The following is a 12,463-nucleotide window of genomic DNA, read 5'->3' as shown; positions in this document are numbered from 1 at the left end:
GGTGACAAGGAAGGCTGAGGAGAAAAATATAAATGTAGAGGCTAAGCTTTTCCAGGACTCTTACCCTCAACAAAGTCAAAAGATGAAACAGTAGCCAAAATGACATGGTAATCACTAATGCTACTAGAATCCAAAATCTTTGGAGAATGTTAGCATTTACACTCATATTACACATTTATAAATTAGAATGCTAACAGACCTTTTAAGGAACATTGAAAAAAATTCTCAAATTCTTTAGAACCAAACCTCAAAAATCAAATTTGTATTTGGGGGAAGCCTTTCTTGATCCTCCAGTTTGAGTTCAGTGTCCTCTGTGCTTCTTAGACCCTGTACATACCTCTATGGTAGCACCTTCAAACTCTATTATTATTGTTACCCATTTACTTGGTGCTTCCTGTCTAAACTGTGAGCTTCTTAAGGGCAGGGAATATGGCTCTTATTTCTGTATCTACTACATAGAAGGAATTCAATTACTGTTTGCTGAATGAATGACCAAATGAATAAGCAAAAAAATAAATAGATGAATACTATTAACCTGGGTATTTATAAAGTACAAAAGAAGACAACACTTAATATCTTATAATTGAGAGAGAAGACATATACACAGGATAGTCAACAAGAAAATGTACGATAAATTTTTAACTGTATGGTTCCATCCTCAGAGAGACAGGAGTCAGAAAATGGAGACACTATGTAGCTCAGCTCAGCTGAACTTCAAAGGAGGGACAGAATGAGAATGCTCAAAACAGATGTCTCAGGATGAAGCTAATGACACTTAAGCTGCAGGACCCCTCACTTTCATGAGGTTCTCTCAAAGCCCTAGGAGTCCTTAACATTGTCCAAACGATCTTTTTTTTTTTCTTTTGCAATGTGTTTTTTCTTCTCCGTTTATTATAGTAAAATACATGCAACACAAAACTTACCATCTTAACAATTTTTAAGTGTATAGTTCAGTAGTGTTAAATATATTCACATTGTTGTAAAACAGATTCCCCAGATCTTTTTCATCTTGCAAGTCTCAAATTCTATACCCATTAAACAACTTCCCTTTTCCCTTCTCCCAAACCCTGGTAACTACATTTTCTATTTATATAAACTTGACTACTTTAGATACATTATAAAAGTGGAATCATACAGTATCTTTTTATGATTGGCTTATTTGACTTAACATAATTTTCTCAAGGTTCATCCATGTAGGTTCCCTTCTTTTTTATGAATGAATAATATCTCATTGCATATATATCTATATCTATATATAGATATATATAGATATAGATAGATAGATAGATAGATAGATAGATAGATAGATAGATAGATAGATCGATCGATCGATCTCACATTTTGTTTATCCATTCATTCACCAATGGGGACACTTGGGTTGCTTCTACCTCTTGGCTAGAGTGAAAAGTACTGCTATGAATATGAGTGTGTACATCTTTCAAAACTTTGCTTTCAATTCTTTTGGATACATACCCAAAAAGGGGACTGCTGGATCACTTGGTAGTTCTATTTTAAATTTTTTGAGGAAATGCCAAACTGTTTTCCATAGAAGTTATGCCATTTTATAATCCCACCAATAGTGCACAGAGGTTCCAATTTCTCTATATCCTTCTCAACACTTCTTTTCTGCTCTTTGGTGTTTTGGGTTTTTTCCTCAATAGTAATCATCCTGACAGGTGTGAAACAATTTATCTCATTGTGGTTGATGATTAGTGATGTTGAGCATCTTTTCATACGCTTGTCGGCCATTTATATATCATCTTTGGAGAAATGTCTATGAAAGTCTTTTGTCCATTTTTAATCAGGTTACTTGATTTTTCTGTTGTTGAGTTGTAATTCTTTATATATTCTGGATATTAATCTCTTATTAGAAAATGACTTGCAAATATTTTCTCCCATTCTGTATGTTTCCTTTTTACTCTATGATTGTGTCCTTTGATGCACAAATTTTTTTAAGTCTGATGTAGTTCCATTTGTCTATTTTCGCTTTTTTGCCTGTGCTTTGGGTATCATATCCAAAAAACCATTGCCAAGTCCAATGTCATAAAACTTTTCTCCTATATTTTCTTCTAGTTTTATAATTTTAGGTCTCAAGCTTAGGTCTTTAATCCATTTTGAGTTAATTGTTCTTTACAGTGTAAGATCAGGGTCTATCTTCATTCTTTTACAAGTGGGTATCCAGTATATTCCCAATACCGTATGTTGAAAAAACTCTGTTTCCCACTGAATGGTCTTGAAACCCTTGTCAAAGATCATCTGACTTTATATGCAAGGGTTTATTTCTGGGCTTTCTATCCTATTCCACTGGTCTATTTGCCTGTCTTCATGCCAGTACCATACTGTTTTTGATTACTGTAGCTTTGTAATATATTTAGGAATTAGGAAGTATGACTCCTCCAACTTTGTTCTAAATGACCAATTATTTTTATAAAATGTGAAAAAAAATACAGTTTCATCACAGTCTTAACACAGATTGTCAAAACCACAGACTCTTACCATCTCAGCTTTCCCCCACCATGATTCCACTTGTCAATAGAGTTAGAGTCACTGTAGGTACTCTAGGATTCCTAAAGGGAAAGCTAATTTGGTTGATTTATTTGGGGCTTACTGGAATATATGAGCATGGTTCTCAGCCACTTCGTGTATGGTTGAGTTATTGGTAACTGCCTTGTGTACAAAGATGTTACTGTGCCAACTCACTATGTACAATGACAGAAATGTGCAGGCCAGATCATACCATGATATAAATGTGTGAATTCAAAGAGTATTTCATGGTAGTCAATACACAAGAAAAAATGAAGCCTTGCAATCTTATAGCTCATATATAAAAGACATTTGGCTAGAGGTCCTCTCAAAGTTGATAAGAATCTTACAAATTTATACGACGTGACTATAACAAGTTGTGAGGCTGAAAGGAACTTTTCTAATCTATCAATAATAAAAAAAAACAGGGGGGAGGGTAGAGTCAGTAGTAGAGTGCATGACTAGCATGCATGAGGTCCTGGGTTCAATCCCCAGTACCTCCATTAAAAATAAATAAATAAATAAATAAAACCCTAATTACCTCCCCCCCAAAAAACAAAACAAAACAAACAAAAAACACAAAATAAATAAAATATCACAGAATTATTGTAATATGAAGGGGCAATCAAAGAGTAAGCAGACAAAAAATATTAGGAAAAATTTTCACAGCAATATGTCAGGCAAATATTAATACAAATAAATATAAATGTTATGTTATTTTCTGAATTTTGCATTTGTCAACTTGTTTAAAACTGTCATTTTTGTTATTTCTTTCCTCATTGTAAATAAATATTCACTTCTGTACCTAATTTGTATTTGAAATTAATTTTCTTTTTCTTAAAGGGCACTCCCACAAAACCTATATTTGCTCCTGGTCAGGAAGAAGGGTCTCTGGGTCTCTCTGCCTGAACAAAGGCATATAAGGGGGAAGGAAACCAGCTATGCATAGAAAACCTTAAGGAGAGACTGGGCAGGCAGAGGAAGATCTTTTAAAAAGCAGAGAAAATATGCATAAGCAGGCTAAAGGCATCTTATGGAGGCCCTCAGAAGCAAAGAAAAGTTCAAACTTGGATAGAAAAGCTTTTTTCCCCCCCAAAAAACCCAATAATCAACTTGCTTACAGGTAGGGACACTTAAAGAGAAGAATTGTAATAAAATTGGGTCTGTTGGAAAATATTTAAGAAAGCACTGAATATAAAGTCAAAAATGACAGCTTATCAATTCACTTTTCTTCTGCTAATAACAAATAAACTATTATGGAGTTAGGATTTTTAATCATTCTACCTCAGATTTTCAAAGTGAGTGTGTAGAACAGGAATTCTTAACAGTCTGTGGGAACTCAGTGACATCTTCATTTAATTAATATATATTTATTGACTCTTTCTGGTGCAACCTACAGTGACCAAGCTGGCAAAAGTCTGTTCTTGCAGAGCTAAAGACAGAGCATAAAGCCTGAACCTGACCTTTCACTGCCTGCCATCATTGTGTGCCTCCTCTTTCCTTACTACAGTCTCCCGTTCTCTTGCCCAAACTTAGTTCACAGAGATTCCTAGCGGGAAGGGAAAGGCAGAGTGCTCAGGGCAGAACTTACATCCATACCCTCTAGCAATCATAAAATTTGGGGGAAATAAACACTACCTTCTCCTCATGACACCACTGGAGATTCCTGCAGCTGAACATGCATTTCTTTATCTATATTTACATAATGCTATGTATTTTGAAACATTTTACAACTACATGGTATTAGTAACATTTCCAAAAGAGCTGCTTTAAAACACCAATTTCAAGGAACTGGGCAAATACATCTTGCCATTTAAGTAATGTTTTTCCATAAAGGCATACTATTTGTCTGTAAGTAAAATATAAGCTAAATAAATAAGACTTTTATTAAATTAACTGCAGTTTTCTGAGAGCTTCATGATCTACCCTATTCATTGCTGTCTGAAGTCACCATATGAACCTGTAAGTAGTAGCAAACCACAGTTTGCAGGCATTTTCAATTATGAAACACATTTCTCCTGAAGTTATTCTTACTGTAACTAATCAATGACCCAGACATTCAAGAAAAACCTCATAAAACAGAATTCAGAACTTAAAGACATTTTAAGAGAATTAATTTTTTTAAGTAACTTCAAGGCAAATTGGAAAGTTTATTAGCAACTGAGAGTTTCCCAAAGACAGTACAAAATGTTTATGGTTATACTAAAATTCCCAGCAGCAAAAATTCCATGAGCATAACTATCTATTGAACCTCTTTGTGGCATTTTCAAAATACCAATAAACTTGAAATTAAAACTCATTTCCTTTCTCCCAAAAACAATCTGAAAAGATTATATAGGAATCTATTTTTCTGATGACCAGCTTACTGCTGTGTAATAATGACTGAGTTTACAGAGGGTTCAATTTGGTACTTTATAAGTTTATCTTCACCATGTACATATTTTAATGGTCCAAAGGAAAAAAAAAACTGGTAGAAAACAGAAAATCAAATGTTAAAATCAAACCAAAAAACTCTTTCCTGTGGCCAAATATCAAGGTTTGTGTTTTAAAGATAATTATCTATAAAATGAGTGATTTGGAAATTTTTTCTGTATTTAGGAAATGCCATAGGGCTTCCCAAAGCTTTCAAATTAACACCAAAAGAATGGTTCCTGAAGATCTTAGTGTTAAATTTGGGTGGGCAAATATAAAACAAGGTCTATTTTAATAAAAGGAATCCTTAGAGAATTGGCAAGAATAGACTTTTGCTATGTGATACAATAAAAAATAAAATTCACCAGATTTTTAAAAAAAGAATAAACTTTTAGAAGTAGCACTGCAGTATAAGATGAATGTGAGGAAGAGAGAGCTGTAGGTCACGGAGTAAGAGGAGCAGCAGTAATAAAGATAAAGTGAAAACAAACTGTCAGAACTTCTAAAAGGTCTGTATAATTAATAATTGAAAAAAATCAAAAGGGTATTTTATAACTAGCCACTTAAGTTCGGAAGAATGTAATTAGTAAGAAGAGAATTTAATCAAGACGTTGGAATTAAGACATTTAAAAAACAGCACCTCAAGCAGAAAACCATATTACACCACGCTGGAGTATAAAAGGTAGTGTTGACTCCATAAATTACATTCTTCTCTCTGAATCAATATAAAACTGTCTTTAGCACTTCAGTTTCCTTACAGGGTTCCCATGCAAGAATAGATTCTCTCTTAGAAAGGAAAATCAAAAAAGATAACACTCCAAGAGAGTAGAAATACAGAAATTGACACTATTAGTTACATCAACAACCCCTAAAAGTGGGATATTCTCTATAAAACACATTATTAAATGAGTTTTCTTGGTTTTTAAAATTTTTAAATGGTTTATTGAGCACAACATGTAGAAAAGATAATCACTTCAATATAAAATCAATATAAAAGTTATTAATTTTACATTTTTTTTTCATACTAAGTCTTTGAAATCCAGGCTACATTTTATATTTAAAGTGCATTTCAGTTTGGTTGCTATTTTTTTATTGTGGTTAAAAAAAATTAAATTTAACATCTTAACCATTTTTAAGTATAAAGTTGAGAAGTGTTAAGTATATTTGCTTTGCTTTGCAACAGATCACTAGAACTTTCTCATCTTGAACTCTATACCCATTAAATACTAATTCCCTTACCTCTCTCCCCGTAGCCCATGGCAACCACCTTTCTACTTTTTATTTCTTTTATTTTGACTATATTAGATACTTCATATGTGTAGAATCATGCAGTATTTGTCCTTTGTGACTGGCTTATTTTGCTTAGCATAACATCCTTTAGGTCCATCCATGTTGCAGCACATGACAGGATTTCCCTCTCTTTTAAGGCTTCATAATATTCCATTGTATGTATGTACCACATTTTCTTTATCTATCTGTTTATGGACATTTGGGTTGCTTCTACCTCTTGGCTACTGTGAATGCTGCAATGGATATGCGTGTGCAAATATCTCTTCGAGATCCTACTTTGAGAGATTGTTTTTAATGATGATCTTTCCATAAAATGAACCAAAAGAGTTAAGAAAGTTCAATTATCAAAAATATACTAGAAAAATTGAATTACTTAAGTAGGTTAAAGACAAATATCTTTTGAGAATATGAGTGAATTTCATGGAATTTAAAGCTCAGACTTGTTTATAAGCTATATTAAATTTTTTTAAAAAGGAAGGAATGAAAAAGAGGCCAAACTCCTCTAATTAATATACCAAAACTGATATCTAACTTCAAAATAATTTATAAGAAATGATACGCCCACAAATATCTAGACTATCACATAAATAAAACCAAGTCAAAATCCTGCCTGGGTAGAAATATTTTATCTGAAATGAGCTTTCAATAAGCATGATCAAACATGATCTATGAGCAAGTATCTGTTCATGCTGTATTTTGAAAAGCTGTAGTAGTTTTATATTTACCCCTGTGTCAAACATACCATGTGATTAATACTGGGTGAGTTTAGCATAGTAATTATTTGGCAATAAACGCAGCTTGTCTGATTTGCTCTAATAGCTCATAAGATGAATATCCTCTGAAAAATGATTATATTAGATACACTAACAGAAAATAAATTTCATTAGAAAGCAACAATATTGAGACAATATATACATAGACAAATGTTTAAAGCTATATACTCTACTAAAACTTATCCACACACACATCAGAAATCAGCATCACTGATCTAAATATTAACAGTTTAGCACAAATACTTCTCAAAATCAAAAGTCAATTATTTTTCAAGAAAGCTTTCTAAATGCATATCTACCTTAATATGCCTGTTGTTAGAATTTATTCCATTAAAATAAACAGCACAGAAATAAAATAAATTTTTCAAGACTTCCAGAACCTATGGTAAAAATGTTAAATGAAGAAATAAAGAAAGTGGCACAGATCAGCTAACAGAATAAATTTTAGACCTAAGCCTTACAAGAATTTGCTCTGTGACCTTGAGCAAGTTATATTACCTCTGTGCACCATCCACCTTCGTAAGTGAAATAGGCTCTTCATACAAGCTAATACCAAGGGGTGAGAGCCATGTTGGAAACCAATTTAGAAAAAAATTAAGTTAGATCTCTACCTCACACCATACACAAAAATGAGTATCAGTTCAATTAAAGGTCTAAGTGTGAAAAATAAAGCAGAAAAACTAATGGTATTCCATCATGTTAGGGTAGGAAAGACTTCTCTAGGCAAGCACAAAACACAGAAGCCATAGAGGCTGATTTTACAACATAAAAATTTAAATGGTTTATTAGTATGAAAGATACCCCCATGTTAAAACATAAAGCCTGGGTGGAAATATTTAAAACATCTCAAAAGACAGAAGGTTAACACCTATACTTTATAAGTCTCTTACAAAGATATCAAAACAAATAATCCAATCAAAATGAAATAATATATAAAGAGGTGATACATGAAATAAAAATCAATGGCCAATAAACTAGCAAAAGATATTACATTTATTAGTAAGCAGAAGTATAAATTAAAACAATAAAATATTAGAGTGGCAAAAATTCAAAGATAAATAATTTTATTGTCATCAATGGTGTGGAGGAATGGGCACTCTCATTCACTGTTGATGGAAATGAATCTTTTGAAAGGAACTTTGATAGCAGCTACCTCCTTATTAAAAAAATACATGCCCATGAGCCAAATAGCTCCATATCTAGAAATCTATTCTACGGAAATACACCTATGCATAAAGAATGAGAATGTTCAATAAAGTATTATTTGTAATAATCAAATAAGTGAAGGCCACCAAAATATTTATTGGAGAAGAATGACTATAGTATATCAGTTCAAGAGAATGCTTTGCATATATTTAAAAGAATAAACAGGGGAGGGTATAGCTTAAGTGGTACAGCACATGCTTAGCATGCATGAGGTCCTGGGTTCAATCCCCAGTACCTCCTCTAAAAATAAATAAATAAATCTAATTACCCCCCGCCCCCCGCAAAAAAAAAAAAAAAAAACAACTTTAAAAAAAATGAAATAGACTATAAAAACGTTAGATTAAAAAAGGAAGTCTCAGAAGAATTATGTTAGAAAAAAATCTAGTTGTTTTTAAAATAAATACAGAAAATGTTTAAGATTAGGAGGGGAAGGAGGGTAAAAAAAAAAGTCTCATTTTTCTTTCTAAATCCACACTTACTGTTTAAATGTTTTATGACAACCATATATTACTTTAATAATTAAAAAAAAATAACAGAATAGATGGGAATTTCATAAGTTATTCAGAAGTATGTCTCTCTCAGTATCTAGACTGTAGTATTTAGTTCCTATATCCTACTATCCAGGATTTGATCATCCTTTGCTAACTGCAGTTAAGACACAAAAAATAAAAAATAAAATTTTTCAATCTTTTTATTTCTGTTGTCTTAAACAAAAGAACACAGCACCTTTGCTCCCCACTCCCACAGAAGAGGTAGGCAGGTCTATCAGAGGAGGGCCTAGCAAGAAGATTCACTTCTGCTTTACCATTTCAATTTATGATGGCAGACCAAGCTCAGGAAAACAAAGCAAAACAAGATTCATCTGTGAAAAGGCAGAGACAAAACAATCAAGGGACAATGGTAAGGATACAACCCGTGATGCCTGCCTCAAGCCCGCCAGGGCTGTTTGAAGCTCTCTGAAAGAAGTAGAGTTTGTATAACACAAAACTTGTGGGAGAATCTGCCCCAGCAATGCTTCCTGAATACCTAAGAAGCTGATTCAGGACAGGGGTTACTGGAGCAGGTTTTCAAAGATAAAGACAGGTTTGTTTGTGAAATGAATACCCTCCAGAGAATAGAATCTTCATCTGTGTTTTAAAAACAGGCTTGATGTCATTTTCATTGTTTCCCCCAATTCACTCTTACCCATGAGACTTTGATCTTAACAGCTGCAGCTTTGCTAACCATAATACTTTTCAGGAACATAGCTCCCAAGGTTGGCAAAGGATTTCGGTTCAAGAGATATTATAAAACACTTTAAAGTCAGAAAGATCCAGGTTCAAATCCTAACTTCCATTTCAAACTGCATTACCATGGGCAAGTTACCTACTCCAATATTTGAACAGACCGGAGAAGCTGTAAGGGATGGAAATAACATATAAAGCATTAAGCAAAGTACTTTGTGTACAGAAAAGCCTCATCAAATGGGAGCTATGATTTTTATATTATAATACCTTTGATCGGAGTGTAGGGTTAAGGGAGTAGGCAGGGAGCAAGGCACCTGAAATGTTCCTGTAATTCTACTGGGACTAGATGTTTGGCATTCTAATTTGCTAAAGATTAATTGATTCCATCTGCCCATGCAGAATATAAGTGCATTTGACAGAACACAGCAAAGTTAGAATTTATATTGTAAGCTATTTTTAAAACTGCCTGGTTAGCAAATTAAACCAGCTGTGAAAATATCCTGGTTTCCATTCACAACAAATACAAGACAAACATTCTCCTTTAATGAACCTGGCCTCGTGGCAGCATAGCATATTCTGCATAATTCATTCCTAAGGGTTTTGGAGACATAATTTTTATAAGACAGACCAAAACTGAATTATTTTCAAGGTGGAAAAAAAGGATGAGAGAAAAGAGTTTCTCTACAAATTTTCAGTAAATTCCATGAATCACTGTCCCAGTCAACTTAGAAGACTACTGTCTGAATAAAAAAAATAGTAGTTATGTCAGTACTTTAAGCCACTCTTAACTGTTTTTCCTTTAAAAGGGCATATGAAACACCAGTGTGCTCTGCAACATAATTTTTCAAGTTCTGTGACAGAGGGAGGAAAAAATCTACTCATTGCCACCAAAAAGCTACCCAGAGGACTCTCAGTTTCAGATTGGAAACTTATCACTTTTAAAGAATCAGGGGAGAGATCTTGAATTATTTAGAATGTTGTCTAAGTTATAGTATTTATAATTCCTGTTCCTTTAGGGAAACAATTTGTATTTAAACAAAGATCAGAAGTATAAATAACTAAATGAAATAGAATTTTAGTAAGTACTATTCAAATAAATTCACACTTGGAATGCATATAAACAGTCTACTAATTTAGTTTACTTCATAAAGACATTGCTAAGAAAAGGAATTACCATTTTATACTTTCTTTGGAAATCAACCAGACTGAATTAGTTCAATTTGGAACATCCTAAGCCTTAAAGCCTCTGCTAAAGCGTAACATAAATTTTGATTAGTCGAGTGTGAAAAACTACAAAGCCAACTTTCTTGTCTCTCCAGTTAGTTTGTCTATAAATAGAAGCAATGCATTAACAGCCACCAAAGCAACTTGTCAGCTCCACAATGTGCCGAACATATACATCCTCTGCAAACATGCTCTCAGCATGTTTAACCAAAGTCGTTCTAAGATCTGTAATAAGACCCTTTTTAAATAAACTGTGACTCACTGTTTGCTTTCTTCACCAGGAGGTGGAGTCTTGCCATGCCCTTCCATTACAAAATCCTCCTGTTCCACCTGCAAAGGCAAGCATCACAGGTCAGCAGAGTCAGTAACTAAGATGCAAGTCACTCCAAAGTGCCAGGGCCTGCGTTGCAGAACCACAAGGCATGTCACTATACTGCCTAGGACAGAAGCCTGAGCCAATGGTTTTCACACTCCAGGTTCACTTATGGCATCTCTCCTTGGGTGACCATACTTACAGAGTGAAAAAGGAAGCATGCTGATTTGCAACTCATAAATGTGACAAAAGATTAGCATTCAGAATATAATAAAGAATTGCTATGAATCAATAAAAAAAAGACAACCTACCAACTAAAAAAATTTACAAAATAATTGAATAGGAGTTTCACTGAAGAGGACACGTAAACAGCCCTAAACATGCAAAGATGTTCAATCTCATATCAAAATGCAAATTAAAACCAGAGAGATACCATTTCATAACAACCAGGCTGGCTAAAATGAGAAAGGTGGGCAATACCAAATGTTGCCAAGAGTGCAGAGCAACAGTAACTCAGCCACTCCCGGTGGGACGGAAAACTAGTACAACTTTTTAAAAGTCTGCCATCATCTAGTATACTTGACTATGTATTTATTGTACAAACCATTGTTTGCTCTTCTAGGTATATATATACCCTAGAGAAACTTTTGCCCATATATAAAAAAATTTTTTAGTAGCAGAAAAAAAAATACAGAACAACAGTAAAACAGAAAAATAGGCTGTGGTGTTTACGACAACAGAATCTTATACTACGTGAAAATGAATGCACTACAGCAACACACCTCAAGCTGGATGAGCTACAAAAGCACAATACTGGATGAAAGAAGCAACTCACAAAAGAATACATATGTAGTATGAATCCGTTAGTACAGAATTGAAATGTATACATTTATAGACATACATGTAACTTTATGGTTTATAAAACTATAAAGAAAAGGGACTGACCATTACAAAACTGAGGCTAATGAATATCACAGGGAGTCAAGGAGGGAACTCACTCACAATGGGCATATGCTGGGTCTTGGGGTGCAGACACGTTCTATTTCTTGGCCTGTGTAGTTGGTATATGAGTGTTTGTTTTATAATTATTCTTTTAACTGTATTTTTTTTCTCTTTTATACATATGGCTTATTTCTCAATACAAATTTTCAAAGGAAGAAAAAAGCATTTTACTATTCCAGGTAATTTACTGACCAATAAAGGATGATAAATGACAGGTATACAGCTACCTCCACAAACTGGGACTATCAGTTCTATGAAAACTCCCCCAAAAGGCATACTTTTAAAGAGTCAAGCAGATGTATTCAAGGAGATAGATATCAACAGATACATTTAAGGATTACTCCCTACTTAGAAAAATATCATCCATTTCTTACAGGACCTAGTAATCTGGAAGACAGACAACAGCAACGCAGATACATACCATAATGCAACCCAAATAAAACAAAAGGCTATCCAGCTCAGCAATCCTCTGCAGTCTGCATTTCTCAGAAATA

At 33.7% G+C, this 12,463-nt stretch overlaps 1 protein-coding gene across 5 annotated transcripts in view; it reads right to left on the bottom strand.

The window, feature by feature from the left end:
- Nucleotides 1-12,463, bottom strand: part of TNRC6B (trinucleotide repeat containing adaptor 6B) — a 225,200-nt gene that overhangs the window by 132,227 nt on the left and 80,510 nt on the right. For 3 of the 5 annotated variants that reach the window (XM_074375586.1, XM_074375585.1, XM_074375588.1), the window contains one exon: nucleotides 10,917-10,984. The exons of the other annotated variants lie outside the window; for them this stretch is intronic. In XM_074375586.1, the coding sequence (XP_074231687.1) occupies nucleotides 10,917-10,984 (68 nt within the window). The remainder of the gene's footprint in view (nucleotides 1-10,916; nucleotides 10,985-12,463) is intronic. 5 annotated transcript variants of the gene reach the window in all.

Source organism: Camelus bactrianus, chromosome 12 (assembly GCF_048773025.1).
Source record: "Camelus bactrianus isolate YW-2024 breed Bactrian camel chromosome 12, ASM4877302v1, whole genome shotgun sequence".
In the NCBI taxonomy this organism is placed as follows: Eukaryota; Metazoa; Chordata; class Mammalia; order Artiodactyla; family Camelidae; genus Camelus; species Camelus bactrianus.
This window is presented reverse-complemented; position numbering and strand designations above follow the sequence as displayed.